Here is a 16,381-nt window from a genome sequence, read left to right on the forward strand (position 1 = left end):
ACACACTGAAAGTTGCTCTTTTCTTTCCTATTGGAAGCCAGTGTAGGTGCTGTTAACTCATAACGACCCTGTGTACAACAGAACAAAACATTGCACCATCCTTGCCCATTGTTGCAGTCACCCTGTTAGTTCGTCTCCTTGAGTTCTTCCTCTACTGACCCTCTACTTGACCAAGCATGATGTCCTTCTCCAGGGACTGGCCCCTCCTGATAACTTGTCCAAAGTACACGAGACCAGATCTTACCATTCTCACTTCTAAGGAACATTCTGGCTGTACTTCTTCTAAGACAGACGTGTTTGTTCTTCTGGCAGTCCATGATATATTCAGTATCCTTCATCAACACCTTAATTCAGAGGCATCAATTCTTCAGTCTTCCTTATTCATTTTCCAGCTTTCACATGCAGATGAAGCAGTTGAAAATATCATGGCTTGAGTCAGAGGCTCCTTCAACCTCAAAGTGATATCTTTGCTCTTAAACACCCTAAAGAACTCTTTTGCAGCAGATTTGCTCAATGCAATATGTCATTTGAGTTCTTAACTGTTGCTTCCATGGGTGTTGTTTATGGAAACAAGTAAAATGAAATCCTTGAAACTTCATTCTTCTCTCCATATATCATGATGTTGCTTATTGGTCCAGTTGTAAGGATTTTTGTTTTATGTTGAGGTGTAATCCATATCGAAGGTCTTTTGATCTTCATCAGTAAGTGCTTCAAATCTTCACAACAAGCTTGTTTCATCTGCATAGCACAGATTGTTAATGAGTCTTCCTCAAGTCCTCATCTTTTATTCTTCATAGATTCCAGCTTCTCAGATTGCTTGCTCAGCATACAGATTGAATAAGTATGGTGAAAGGATACACCCTGACACACACCTTTCCTGATTTTAAACCACACAGTATCCTCTTATTCTGTTTGCAGGACTGCCTCTTGGTCTATGTATGTATGGAAGGCATCCTTAATTTAAATTTCAAAAGCTATCATGTCTGCAGGTGAGTGGAGGGTCAGAGACCACCTTGTGACCTGGTATCAGTTCATCTCAGTAAAGGTGGGAGGACAGGGTCCAGTCAATCATGTTAAGATTAGCTAACGGCTGATCTTCTCTTTTTGCCCCTCCTGTTCTCTCTATAAGTTTCATTTTAACTAGTCTACTTTGAACTATTTGCCTTTTCTTGGTAATCAGAATAGTCTCTCTGCATCTCTGAATCATCATGCATATAGAATAACTGCTCAGAGTAAACATTTGTGTTTCAGTTTCTTTGAGTTTTAATTATTTAAACAGTAGCAATATTACAGCTTTTTGCTTTGTTTTGCAGAGGTTAAAATGGATCTAATAGAGCTTTTGAAAGAGGGGTAGTGCTGGGTGGTCTGGGAAGGTGATTTCCCTCCTTAGTCATAGTGGAGATTCTAAGTTCCAAGGTTGATTAGTTGATGTAGTGCTTTTCCAGGCCCACCGTATTGGTGCCATATTAAGCCAGTACATTGTCAGCTCATGAATGAGAAAAGTATAACTGCTGCTTAGTCACGTGCCTGCTGAACCTAGGAAAGGAGTCTGGGAACTTAGAAGCACAGTTGACTGTGACTTGAAATAATTACTTAAGAACTTAGCTAAGCTCCTGATTTATATGTATATCCTATGTATTAATTTGTCTAGTAATTGATTTCTAGTTAATTTACTGCTTTACAAAGAAGAGCAAGTAGAGTCTCTTTTACCCTTTTTAAGCTGAAATTTTTTGGGGATTTCCATGCTGAATGTGAAGGCAAAGGTGAATAAGATGGAGACCAAATTTGCTGAGTGTATTGAAGTGTCTCAGTGATACACATGTTTCCTTGGAGACAAGCTGTGTTTTCACTTAGACCAGAATGACATCCTTGTGTGTGGGAAGAACATGGTCCTGTTTCTGGCAGCTTTCTTAGAAGAGACAGAGGCAGAAGAACATTGCTTGATCACTCATTGCTTTTGACTGTGTCAGTTTGAGGCCCAGGGAGAGAAAAATCCATATGGAAAGGCTTGGTGCCAGGTTTTAATATTTCCCACTGGGTAGATACTACCTGAGCAGTGTTTTCTCACCCTCATTTCTAGAAGCAGTTTGCATTTGAAATTGAGAAAGTTACAGTAACTTTCTTGAGTTGTTTAATTAGAGTTGTACCTTTTTCTCCTCCCTGAAACCATTAAATAAGAGATTTGCATCCAATAGGAGAAAATGGTTTTTTTTCTTCCCCCTCCCTTCTAGTACAAGAGTTTAAGACCTCTCTTCTGTCTAAATTATGTATGATTTCAGTTCCCTTAATCCTTTGGTTTTCTCCCGGGTAAAGCCTATTTAGAAAGAAGGTTTACCAGTTAAAAAATGTAATACCTATGGATTATTAAAAGCAAAACAAAACAAGAATGTATAAGAAAGAAAATAATTTTTAATTATACTACCCAGATGCCACTCTTGGCATTTAGATAGCTTTCCATTTGTTCAGTCTTTTGTTCAATTCTTTATATTCATTTAGTAAAAGTTTATTTGGTACCTACTAAGTGCTGGGAATTATTTTGATACTAGGGTTACAGCAGTTAAAACAAAAAAGATAATCCGTTATCTTTTGTTTATTAATATGCACATTTAAAACTATACATATCCCTCTAAGCACATCCTTTTACTGCATCCCACAGATTTTTATGGTTTGTCATTAGTTATTTTTTTTTCATTTTTATATATTATTTTCTATACCCTGGTTTGTTTCTTTATTAATTTTTTAAAATTTTTTCTTACATGGTTTCTTTTTGAAAATGACAGCATACATGAATGTGTATTTTTATTTTCCCAACTTCTTTTACACACAGCATTGTATACTATATAAAACCAAAAACCAAATGCACTGCTGTCAAGTTGGATCTGACTCATTAGAGACCCCTCCTTGAGTTTCTGAGGGGGTATCACTACGAAAGTAGATTGCCCAGTCTTCCTTCCTAGGAGTGGCTGGTGGGTTTGAACTGCCAGCCTTTCTGGTTGGCAGTCAAATGCCTTTGGCACTACAGCACCAGAGCTCCTGTATACTACATATGCTGCTTTATTTTTGAAATAATATTTTTTGTTTTCAGTGAAAGTTTGCACAACAGATTTGGTTTCCATTTAACAGTTTCAGTTTCCATTTAACAGTTTTGGTTTCCATTTAACAGTTTCTATACAAATTGTTCAATGACATCGGTTAACATTCTTCACAATGCATGAACATTCTCATTTTCTAATTTATTTTGTGGTTTCCTCTTTGACCTGTGCACTAGAAGTATGCAGTGTAATTTCCAAAAACAGTCTTGTGTTACTTAACGATCTATGCAGTAAGAGGCTGTGGGATTTGGACATTGTGCGGATACCATGTCAAAACTTGGGAGCTAATTTCCAGTCATCCATGTCATAGTTGCTACTGGAGCTGCTGGTGGAAGTCCAAGGACCGGTGGAGGTTGAGAGGGAGGTGGATGGTGGAAGAGGAACAAAGCAAGCAAGCTGAGAGGGAGTGGAGCACACCTACCCCTGCCACTGTTCCTCCCATGCTCTTCTTTCCGGCTGCCCAGAGCCATGTTTTCTGCTTTACCTATTTGTAATTCCATTTGTTGTCCAGTCCTGCAAAAGTCTGGGCTTGGGGTCTTTGAAACCATTATTAAGTGCCTTTGGGTCAGTTCTGACTCATAGCGACCCTATACACAGCAGAACAAAACACTGCCTGGTCCTGTGCCGTCCTCATAGTAGTTGGTGTGCTTGAGCCCATTGTTGGCAGCCACTCTGTCAGTCCATCTCTCTGAGGGAACAATTAGAGGGAAATAATAAACAGAGTTGCTTTCTCTTTTAAAACACAAACAAAACACAACTTATGGGACCATGGACATATATGTGGTCAGATGTTGCCAAATGGATGTTAAGTGACATATACTTGTGTTTGTTTTCCTAGATATCTTAAAGTTACTGATTTCTAATTTAGTTCCTTTGTGCTTAGGAAATATATTTTGTTTCACTTCAGTCTTTTAAAAATTTAATGAGACATATTTCATACTTGAAAATACCCGTTGACCTTGAACTGTTGCCATTTTGGATCAGATTATTCTTTTCTGTGCTGGGCAGTCCTGTGCATATCTGGCTTTGACCTGCTAGATGCCAGTAGCATCTCCCAGTTGTAACAACCAAAAATGTTTCCAGATGTTGCCAAATGTCCTCTGGAAGGTAAAATTTTCCCTTGCTGAGAACTGCTGACTTGAAAAGAATGCACATTTTGCAGTTGATCCATATAAACTCACTGCCATTGAGTCGATTCTGACTCATGGAGACCCTATAGACAAAGTAGAACTGCCCCATAGAGTTGCCAAGGTTGTAAATCTGTATGGAAGCAGACTGCTTCATCTTTCTCTCACGGAGTGGCTGATGGGTTTGAATTGCCCACCTTTTGGTTAGCAGCCCAATGCTTTAACCACAGTGCCACCAGAGCTCCATTGATGGCTATGTTGTTGTTGTTGTTGTTATGTATCGTCGAGTCGGCCCCGACTCATAGCGACCCCTCCTTGGGTTTCCGAGGCTTTATCACTACGGAAGTAGATTGCCCCATCTTCCTTCCGAGGAGCGGCTGGTGGGTGTAGTATTCTCTAATTTTTTTAAAGTCAAAGTGGTTGACTTAAAAAAATATCAGATCTTGTAGGTGTTTTTTTGTTTGTTTCTTTTTTTGGATGTTTTTGTTACCTGGATTTTCTAGACAGGGTGCTCTCTTCATTCTTTCCTGAGGATCTGGATGCCATATGGTATCATTTCCCTTTGGCTTGAAGAACTTTTTTTTGCCTTTCATGTAGTTGGGAGCTCTGGTAGCATAGTGCCTAAGACACCTGACTGCTAACCAGAAGGCAGGAGGTTCAAACCCACCAGCCACTCCTCGGAAGGAAGGTTGGGCAAACTACTTCCGTAGTGATACTGCCTCAGAAACCCAAGGAGGGGTCACTATGAGTCGGGTCTGACTCAATGACACGTAACAACAACAACATGTAGTGTAGTGCAAGTGTGTTAGTAATGAATTCTCTTTATTTTAACTTCATTCTTGAAGGATATTTTTAAGGGATATAAGAATTATAGGTTGACAGGTTTATTCCCCTCTCTTTCAGTACATCAAAGATCTTGTTCCACTGTCTTCTGGCCTGTTATCAGAAACTGATGAGGGGAAGTCACCTGTTAATTGAATCATTCTTTTGTATGTGATGTATCATTTTTCTTTCCATGTTTTTAAAATTTGCTTTTTATCTTTGGCTTTCAACACTTTGTAATGTGCTTGGCTGACCTTCATATTTTCCTGCTTGGTATCTGTTGAATATCTTGAATATAATGTAGGGTCTCCACCAAACTTGGGAAGTTTTGACTCATTATTTTTTCAAATAGTTTTTCTGCCCTTTTCTTACTCTTCTCCCCTTCTGAGGCTCTACCTATATGTATGATAATACCCAAGCAAGTTCCTGCCTATCTGCTCATTTTTATTTATGCTTCTCGTTGGATACTTCTTATTGAGCTGTCTTCAAGCTCTTTTGTGCGCTTCTTTGTCATGTGTCTGGCACTGTGCTGTTAAGTCCGTCCAGTGTATTGTATTTTTAAGTTCTAGGATTTCCATTTAATTCTTTTTTTCATTGTTTCTGTTTCTTTGCTGGAATTTCCTATTTTGTGATTCATGGCAAGCATGTTTTCTTTTACTTTACTAAAGGTAGTTATAATAGCTGCTTTAAAATCCCTGTCTGCTAATCCTCCCAACATCAGGGTCATCCCTGGATTGTCTTGTTTGATTGTTTTTCCTTTTAAGAATGTCTTCCATTTTTCTGATTATTCACAAATTGTACCTTTGGATATTATCCTTGATATTATGAATGTTAGGAGCTCTGGTATCATAGTGCCTAAGGCACTTGACAGCTAACCAGAAGGCTGGCAGTTCAAACCCACCACCCACTCCTTGGAAGGAAGGTTGGGCAATCTACTTCCATAGTGATACCGCCTTGGAAACCCAAGGAGGGGTCTCTATGAGTCGGGCCGACTCAACAGCACATAACAACAACAACAACAACAACAATTGTGAATGTTAAATTATAGGGACCCTGGATTCTGTTATTTTTTTCCAACTAATATCGTTTCTTTAGTTATAGTAGGCAGTTATCTTGGCTGGGTTCAAACTCCAAATGCTGTTTCTTGGGCAGCATTTGATTCTTGGGTCAGACCTTTTGTCTCTAGCTGAGATGCTTTGAATATACTCTGTACATGAATGAATGATTCATGGGTCAGTCGAAGATATGTGCAGACAGAGTTGGGAATATCTTCTCAGACTCTTGCCCTTCTTTCCAGTGGACATGTTTTCCCAGATTCAGCCTTCTGGTTTCCCACTAAACCCAGCTAAAAGCTGTAAAACCATGAACTCACTCCATGTAATTCTCCACCTGCCTATTTGTGTTTACTCTTAAGGTATCTTAAGGTAGCTGATTTTAGTAAATACCGGCATTTATAATTATCTGCAAGAGTTTATAGTTTTTTGGAGGGTTGTTTGTGTGGAAGGATCTTTGTCATTACCAAAGTTAATCTTTTAGAACATTCATTTTAGTAAAATAAATAAAAATACAGCTACTTAACATTATATATATATGTGTGTGTGTATAAATATATATGTATATAAAAAGTCAGTTATCTATTGCTTATGGCTTTGTAATAAACTACTTCAAAACTCTGTGGTTTAAATCCACTGTCCTACATTATTATATACCACCATTCGTCTGTCAGTTTGTCGTACTCTGGTGGCTTGCGTGTTGCTGTGAGGCTGAAGGCTATGACTTTGGTATTTCAAATACCAGCAGGGTCACCCATGGGGACTGATTTCAGCAGAGCTTCCAGACTAAGACAGGCAGGGAAGAAGGAAGGGGCTGCCTACTTCTCAAAGAATTGGCTAGTGAAAACCTTGTAAACAGCAGCAAAACACTGTCTGATATGTTACTGGAAAACTTTATGAATAGTCCTGAAACATTCATTGTCTGTCTTAGTGGCAGAAAATGAGCCCCTCAGGTTAGAAGGTACTCAAAATACAACTGGGGAAGAGGTGCCTCCTCAAAATAGAGTTTGTGTTAATGATATGGATGGAGTAAAGCTTTTGGGACCTCCATTTGCTGATGAAGCATGACTCAAAATGGGAAGAAACAGCTGCAAACATCCATTAATAATTGGAATGTGGAATGTATGTAGTATGAATGTAAGAATATTGGAAGTTGTTTCAAAAATCAAATGCATAAAGATCAATATCCTAGGCGTTGTTGTTGTTGTTGTTATTTGCCGTCGAGTCACCCCCGACTCATAGCGACCCCTCCTTGGGTTTCCGAGGCAGTATCACTACGGAAGTAGGATTGCCCAACCTTCCTTTAGTGAGCTGAAATAGACTGGGTTTGGCCATTTTGAATCAGCCAATCATATAATCTTCTACTTCAGGAATGACAGACAGGAATGCTGTGGCATTCGTCATTGCTAAGGTGGTTTCAAGATCTGTCCTGAAGTACAGTGCTGTCAGTGATAGGGTGATATCCATATGCTTACAAGGAAGACCAGTCAATAGTGCTATTACTCAAATTACCCATCAACCACTACAGCCAAAGATGAGGAAATTGAAGATTTTTACCAACTTCTGCAGTCTGAAATTGATCAAATATGCATTGAAGATATATTTATCATCACTGCTGATTGGAATGCGTAAGTTGGAAACAGAAGAATCACCAGTAGTTGGAATATATGGCCTTGGTGACAGAAATGAAACTGGAGATAGCATGATAGAATTTTGCAAGACCAGTAACTTATTCATTAAAAATACCTTTTTCAACAAGATATGCAGCAGCAGCAGCTGTACATGTGGACTTCACCAGATGGAGTACACAGGAATCAGATCAACTACATCTGTGGAAAGAGGCAATGGAGAGGCTCAGTATCTTCAGCCAAAACAAGGTCAAGAGCTGGCTGTGGAACAGACCATTAATTACTCATATGTAAGTTGAAGTTGAAGACAATTAAAACAAGTCCATGAAAGCCAAAATATGACCTTGATTATGTTGTTGTTGTTGTTTGCCGTCGAGTCGGACCTGACTCATAGCGACCCCTCCTTGGGCTTCCGAGGCAGTATCACTATGGAAGTAGATTGCCCCATCTTCCTTCCGAAGAGTGGCTGGTGGATTTGAACCGCCAGCCTTCTGGTTAGCAGTCAAGTGCCGTAGCCACTATGCTACCAGAGCTCCCGACCTTGATTATATCCCACCTGAGTTTAGAGACCATCTGAAGAATAGATTTAATGCATTAAACACCCATGACTGAAAACCAGATGAATTGTGGGATGACATCAAGAACATCATCCATGAAGAAAGCAAAAGGTCATTAAAAATACAGCAAAGGAAGAAAAGACCAAAATGGATGTCAGAAGAGACTCTGAAACTTACTCTTGAATGGAGAGTAGCTAAAGCAAATGGAAGAAAGGACAACATAGCAAAGCTGAATGTACGATCTCAGAGAGCAGCTTGAGAAGACAGAGTCAGTCATTATAATGAAATGTGCAAAGACCTGGAGTTAGAAAACTAAAAGGGAAGACCATGCTCAGCATTTCTCAAGCTGAAAAAACTGAAGAAAAAATTCAAGCCTCGAGTTGCAATATTGAAAGATTCCATGGGCAAAAGTGAATGATGCAGTAAACATCAAAAGAAGATAGAAGGAATATACAGTGACTGTACCAAAAAGAATTAGTTGATGTTCATCTGTTTCAGGAGGTGACATATGATCAAGAATCAATAGTATTGAAGAAAGTAGTCCAAGCTATACTGAAGAAATTGGTTAAAAACAAGACTCCAGGAATTGATAGAATACCCATTAAGATGTTCCAACAAACAGATCTTCCATTGGAGGCACGTCTGCATCTATCCCAAGAAATTTTGAAGCTATCTAGCTGGCCTACTGATGGGAAGAGAGCCATATTTGTACCTATTTCAAAGAAAGGTGATTCCACAGGATGTGGAAATTATTGAACAATATCATTAATATCACATGCAAGCAAAATCTTACTGAAGATAATTCAAAAATGGTTGCAGCAGTGTATTGACAGGGAACTTCCAGAAATGCAAGCTGGATTCAGAAGAGGAAGTGGAATGAGGGATATTATTGCTGATGTCAGCTGGATCTTGGCTGAAAGCAAATATTTTTTATACCAAAAAGATGTTTACTTATGTGTTATTGACTATGCAGAAGCATTCGACTATGTGGATCATAACAAATTATAGATAGCATTGAGAAGCATGGGAATTCTAGAACACTTAATTGTACTTATGAGAAACCTGTCCATAGACCAGGAGGCTGTTGTTTGAACAGAGCAAGGGAATAGTGCATGGTTTAAAATCAGGAAGGGTGTGCGTCAGGGTTGTATCTTTCACCATACTTATTCAATCTGTATGCTGAGCAAATAATCCAGGAAGCTGGAGTGTATGAAGAAGAGTGCTGCATTAGAATTGGTGGAAGACTCAAACCTTGTTTGCTGAAGGTGAAGATGACTTGAAGCACTGATGAAGATTAAAGACTACAGTGTGTAGTATGGATTACACTTCAACATAGAGAAAACAAAAATCATGACAACTGGACCAATAAGCAGCATCACAATAAATAGAGAAAAGATTGAAGTTGTCAAAGATTTAATGCTTGGATCCACAGTCAACACCAATGGAAGCAGTAGTCAAAAAATCAGTCATCATACTGCACTGGGGAAAATCTGCTGCAAGACCTTTTTAAAGTGCTGAAGAACAAAGATAAGTCTTTGAAAACTAAGGTGCATCTAACCTAAGCCATGGTATTTTCAGTAGCCTCATATGGATGTGAAAACTGCACAGTGAATAAAGAAGAACAAAGAAGAGTTGATTCCTTTGAATTATGGTGTTGGGGAACAATACTGAAAACACTAGGGACTGCCAGAAGAACAAACAAATCTGTCCTGGAAGAAGTGTAGCCAGAATTTTCCTTGAAAGCGAGAGTGGCCAGACTTCGTCTCACTTTCGTCATGTCAGAAGGGACCATTCTCTGGAGAAGGATATCATGCTTGGTAAAATGGAGGGTCAATGAAAAAGGGGAAGACCCTCATTGAGATGGATTGACACAGTGGCTGCAATGATGGGCTCAAGTATAGCAAGGATTTTAAGGCTGGTGCACAACTGGCCAGTATTTCATTCTGTTGTACATAGGATTGGTATAAGTCGGAGCGGATTTGACAGCATGTAAACAACAATAACATATTATTATTATAGCTCATGCAACTATGGGGCGGCCAAGAGCCCACTGACTAGTCTAGGCTGGGCTTGACTGAACTTGGCTGGACTTTGTGTTTGTGTTTACTTGGCTCACTTACGTGTCTGCCGGTTGCTGGGAGTTTTGCTCTAGACTGGCTTGGCTGGGTCACTTTAGTTAGGACAGCTCTTCTCCATGGAGGGCTGGCTTGGACTTGTGCTTCTCATGGTCATGACGGATGTGCAAGAGAGCAAATGCACAGGTGGTTTTTCAAGCCTCTGTTTGTGATATATCTTCCAGCATTCCACTAGTCAAAGCAAGTCACATGGCTGAACTCAAGAGTCAGGGGTGGGGAAACATACTCACCACTGATGAAGGGCTCTGCAAAGTCTTATGGCAAAGAAGTCAGTATAGGGAATGGTGAAGAACTAGGACCATTATTCCGTTCTTCCACGCAGGAATAAGTGCTATACAAAAGCCTGGCGATGGTGAGGTGGCATGTGTGTGCAAATATATTATGCCTTTTTTGTATGAAATTGTAATCAACCTATGAATAGTTGTATAGCCTACTTTTTCATTTAATATGGTAAGTACAGTGTAAATACGATAACTACACTGTAGTAAACAATTCCCAACTTTTTGAATGTTTGGCTCTTTTTCCCTTTCTGCCCCTCCCTGATTTATTGAATGCTTACTATACACTTTTAAAAGCACTTTACCTGTATTACTATTTTATCCTCACAACAACCTTATGAGATAGAAACTGTTATTGTTCCCACTCCACAGATGAGGAAACTGGGACACAGGGAAGCTAAGCAATTGGCCTAAAGTCACTCACCTTTGAAGTGGCAGCAACATGGGCCTGGGAAGTCTATCTCATTATACATTCTTACATATACGTCTCTGTCCACATCTCTTTATATAGTTTATTATATAATTATATCTCTTTAGATAATTTGCTTTTTTTTTAAAAAAAAAAAAAGCCAAAATGTTGACATTCAGTCGATTCTAATGCATGGTGACCCTGTGTTAGAATGAAACTGCTTTTTAAGAGTTTTCACTGTTGTAATCTTTATGGAAGCACATTGCCAGTCTGTTACTCCACAGCAACAGTGGGTGGGTTAGAGTTGCCAATCTTTCAGCTGATGGCCAGTTGCAAACCCTTTGTACCACCCAGAACCCTGGATAATTTGTTAGCAGTAGAATGTTAGGTCAAAAGGTAGTTACCACACTTTTAAAGTGCTGGCTGAGCACTTACTGGGCCAGTTGGTCCCTCCCACTGCAGGGGCAAGACAGTAAAGCCCCAGGCTTGTCAGTGAGCTGATGCAATGTGAACACCAGCTCAGTGAGCTCCGGTCGGTTTGGCACCCAGAATCAGAGTGGCGTGAACTGTGGAGTGCTAAGAAACAGCTGGGTCCAGTGAATCAGCCTGGCTGAGAGCAGTAGACAGTGTGGCGGACCTTTGTGAGCCAAGGCCCTAGGCCAACGCCAGGTCCAATGGTTCACAGATGGTGTGAGGTTCTGCAAGTAGTGGCCACTCTGAGACAGAGGATAGTACACTGTTGGGTTAGTGTGACTCTCCAGCCTGCCCCACACCAAGATCCAGGGCCCCCCAGAGAATGTGACTGATGAAGCGTAGGAGGGAGGGAGTGATTTCAACGGACAAGCAGAAAATGAAGGAGCTCTGGTAAGTAGTGCGTAAAGCACTTGACTGCCAACCGGAAGGCTGGCGGTTCAAACCCACCAGCCACTCCTCGGAAGGAAGGTTGGGCAGTCTGCTTCCATAGTGATAACTGCCTCGGAAATCCAAGGAGGGGTCGCTATGAGCAGAAATCCGAGTCAGGTCTGACTCGATGGCAAACAACAACAGCAGCAGAAAGTGAAAGTTTAACAAAGGAGTATTCATCTGGGAACTGAGTTTTCTAAGTCTCTCGTCCTTTTTCATTTCCCTGTTTGGCATCTCGCTGGTCTGGACTGTATGGATCCTCATCTGATACCTCATCCTTTGAATCAGTGGGAGAATGTGAATGGAGAGGAAAAGAAATCTGGTTGAGTTTTAATTATGGAAAGTTCTATGTCTAAACTGGGATTGGAGGGTGAGGTTGAATCGAGCATTTGGGATTTTCTCTAGAATTTGGTTTTTAAAGTAACTCTAGTTACCAGTGGGGCATACATAGCCACACATGAATTCATGCTGTTGTGGTTTTTGATTACCTGTAAATGTCTTTGTTCAAAGATCCTTATACTGTGTATATTCTGCCTGATACTTTTTTTTTTTTGACTTCAGGTTAGTAGCAAAGATGAAGATTTTCTCGACCTTTCTGTTGATGTGGAGCAGAATACGTCTATTACCCACTGTCTAAGGTAACCTCTTAAGTTCTGAGTGCCGTTCTAGCTTCTTTTCAGGTTAGCAAATACACGGGGAGGAAATTCTATCTTTCTTTGGGAGATAATCTTCCTTTCTCTTAAACCAATATAATCCTACTACTTTCTATTTCTTGTTTTCCACTAAACACTGAAAATGAGTTAATGCTGTCTGGAGAAGAGTCCTGCTGAGGAGAGAGAGGATCGAGTGGAGTTCATTAGTCGTTAAGTGTAGTATATGTTTTTAATCTTTAATACAAGATGTATACTTTTGACTTTCATCAGACACACACAGTCACAATTAAGTTACTCAGTGCTACTGTTACCCTTTCTAAACTATCCTATTATTAGAATAATTTTGCATTTTTGAGTTGAGACCCAATCAGAGAGTTGCCTTTTCCTCTATCTTTTCGCATTCTGGGCAGATTGTTCATTGAAAGAAATTCCTCCAGTAGTGTTGAGAAAAGTTAGGAGCCCTGAGTATGATGGTCCTTGCCTAGCATTACTATAGAAATTGTGCCTTGACCTGTATATAGGCAGTCCCCTGGTTGTGGAAGAAGGGGATCCATTCTTAAGCGTGTCTTTAAGTCAGATTTACAGGTGAGTTGGATCAGGTGCATACGGTTCTTATTTAACTTTGCTTTAGCCACTCCTCAGAAGGAAGGTTGGGCAATCTATTTCTGTAGTGATACCACCTTGGAAACCCAAGGAGGGGTTGCTGTGGGTTGGATCTGACTCCACAGCAGTGAGTTCGTTTTATAGTACAAGAAAGGAGCTCTGGTGGCACAGTGCCTAAAGTACCTGACTGCTAACCAGAAGGTCAGTGGTTCAGACCCAGCAGCCACTCAGTGGAAGCAAGACTGGGCAATCTACTTCTGTAAAGATTTACTGCCTCGGAAACCTAGTGGGGGTCACCATAAGTCAGAATTGATGTGATGACAGTGGGTTTTCTTTTTTCCTTTTTATTTTTAGGACAAGAAAATGCTCAAAGCCTTTCAGTGATTTAAAAGTTACATGCATGTGAAGCAAGTGAAGGTGACTGTGGTGAAGAATTTGTTTTGAATAGAGATTGGTTCAGTACTTTCAAAATGAGGGCAAATTTATATAACATTATAGGGCAAGTATGAGTTGTCCATGTTGGTCCCTTTTCAGCACCTTTCTCTTTGTTCTGTCTCTTCATTTGAGCAAGAGGTCATGAGTGCTTTTAATTTGTTCTAGACAGAGGATAGAGGGGTGAACATCAGCCAAGGTCCCTGATCTATGGCATTTCCATGCTAGTGGGAATACACAGACAATGAACAGTGCTTTGAAGGAAATAGGACAGGTCTAGAGAGTGACTAGGGTAGGGAGCTCTAGTGGCATAGTGCCTAAGGCATTTGACTGCTAACCAGAAGGCTGGTGGTTCAAATCCACTAGCTACTCCTCAGAAGGAAGACTGGGCTAGCTACTTCTGTAGGGATACACCTTGGAAACCCAAGGAGGGGTTGCTATGAGTCAGATTCAAGTCAACGGCAATGAGTTTGGTTTTTTGGTTTTAGAGAGTGGCTAGGTCACTGGTTGGCACAGTTTGTGCTTGACCACTAATCCAAAGGTTGGTAGTTCAAACGCACCTGGTAGCTCTGCAGAAGAAAGGCCTGATGTTTGGCTTCAGTAAAGGTTACAGCCAAGAAAACCCCATACAGCAGTTCTATTCTCTAACACAGGAGGTCACCATGAGCCAGAATTGACTCCATGTGATGGATCTGGTTTTTGGTTTAGAGAGTAGCTGGTAGTGAGGGTGCCAGTGTAGACTGAGTGGTCAGGGGGTCTAGTTCCAGAGGCATTTTACAATGTTAAAACGGGACTGGTGATTATTATCCATTAGAATCAGGTGACAGAGCTGTGTTTTCAAGGGTTCAAGTTACTTGGAACCTTTCAGGAAAATAGCTTCAAGGGACTCCTGTGGTGACTTACTGTTGGGAAGTCACCTTTCTGGGCAAAGGCACCAATTCCAGCTTACAAAAACTTCTTGGTTCATCTGGTTTGTGATGTATTGTGTGAAGGTGGTGTGGGCTAATTGCGTTCCCTGGGGTTTGAGGTGGCATAGGAGCTCTGGTAGGAGCTCTGGTAGCATAGTGGCTAAAGCACTTGACTGCTAACCAGACGGCCAGCGGTTCTAACCCACCAACCACTCCTCGGAAGGAAGGTTGGGCAATCCTACTTCCGTAGTGATACTGCCTCGGAAACTGGAGGAGGGGTCACTATGAGTTGGGGCCGACTCGACGGCACATAACAACAACAACAACAAGGAGCTCTGGTAGCATAGTGCCTAAGGCACTTGACTGCTAACCAGCAGGCTGGTGGTTCAAACCCACCAGCCACTCCTCTGAAGGAAGATGGGGCAATATACTTCCATAGTGATACTGCCTCAGAAACCCAAGGAGGGGTCGCTGTGAGTCGGGTCTGACTCAACGGCACATAACAACAACAACAACAGTGCCTAAAGCATGTGACTGCTAACCAGAAGCCTGGCAGTTCAAACCCACCAGACACTCTTTGGAAGGAAGGTTGGGCAATCTACTTCTGTAGTGATACTGCCTTGGAAACCCAAGGAGGGGTTGCTATATGAGTTGTATCTGACTCCACTGGCTGTGGGTTTTTTGGGGTTTGAGGAATGCCCCTCCCCCATGCCCTGCCAGTTAACCTCAGCACTTCCTGTTGGATCTGGTTTTTCTGTCCCTGTCTCCAAATGCCTTAGTTCCAGATCTCTAAGACAAATTTGCTGTCTGTCTCTTTGTTTTAAAAGGATTTTGTAAGCCAGGATGGCCTCTTTTTCCTTCTGGATGGTTCTGTTTATGGCATGGATTCTTTACGTTCCTCTTAAAAGAAGCCTTTTTTTTCTTTTCTTTTTTTAAAGTTAATAAGTAAACTTTAATAAGTAAAAATAAAAAAATATGGAACAATTCACAAATTTGCATGTCATCCTTGTGCAGGGGTCATGCTAATCTTCTCTGTGTCCTTCCAATTTTAGTATGTGCGCTGCAGAAGTGAGCACAAGATAAGCCGTTTGTACTTTCCCTTAGGGTTACGCTCAAAGGGAGTGGAAAAGTTAAGGTTGCAGCCACCTCAGTCACAGATGAGAAAATTGGGGGAAGGTATTCTGTGCTCATTCCCCTTCTTGGTGAGAATTTGAAGTTAGGGAGGCTGATTACGTCCCCTTCTTTCTAGAAAATTCCTGTGTTGTCATCGTTATGTGCCGCCAAGTCGGACCTGAGTCATAGCGATCCCTCCTTGGGTTTCTGAGGCTGTATCACTACGGAAGTAGATTGCCCCATCTTCCTTCCGAGGAGTGGCTGGCTGGTGGGTTTGAACCGCCAGCCTTCTGGTTAGCAGTCAAGTGCCTAAGGCACTGTGCTACCAGAGCTCCTAGAAAATTCTTAGGCCATTCAAAAGGGATGGTGCCAGTGGTTATAGCTTTCAGTTCATACAAGTAAAGGGCTAAGTAGTTAGTTATAATTTCAACCTTTGGGAGGCTTACTATAAATAAAGAAGCACAACCCAGATGTGTGGTGTTGTTCCTTGGAGAAACATGTATATTGGTCAAGGATACCTGATTAAGGTAGGCTAGAAGCATTTGGAAATGTTAAAGCTGGGATGGGTGAGTGTCCTAGTTAATTAGTGCTGCTGTAAACAGAAATGTCACAGGTAGGTGGATTTAATGAGCAGAAATTTATTTTCTCACAGTTGAGGAGGCTAGGAGT

At 41.0% G+C, this 16,381-nt stretch overlaps 1 protein-coding gene and 1 non-coding gene across 2 annotated transcripts in view; one reads left to right on the forward strand and one right to left on the reverse strand.

Annotated features, from left to right (window-relative positions):
* Positions 1 to 16,381, forward strand: part of USP46 (ubiquitin specific peptidase 46) — a 60,782-nt gene that overhangs the window by 16,951 nt on the left and 27,450 nt on the right. The window contains exon 5 of the mRNA XM_042782939.1: positions 12,565 to 12,641. Within this exon, the coding sequence (XP_042638873.1) occupies positions 12,565 to 12,641 (77 nt within the window). The remainder of the gene's footprint in view (positions 1 to 12,564; positions 12,642 to 16,381) is intronic.
* LOC122151532 lies at positions 15,569 to 15,675 on the reverse strand. Its single transcript, XR_006164195.1, has one exon. It is a non-coding gene; the product is annotated as a U6 spliceosomal RNA (small nuclear RNA).

This window comes from Orycteropus afer, unplaced genomic scaffold, assembly GCF_000298275.1.
Source record: "Orycteropus afer afer isolate SDZICR_OR568_19922 unplaced genomic scaffold, OryAfe1.0 scaffold00532, whole genome shotgun sequence".
In the NCBI taxonomy this organism is placed as follows: Eukaryota; Metazoa; Chordata; class Mammalia; order Tubulidentata; family Orycteropodidae; genus Orycteropus; species Orycteropus afer.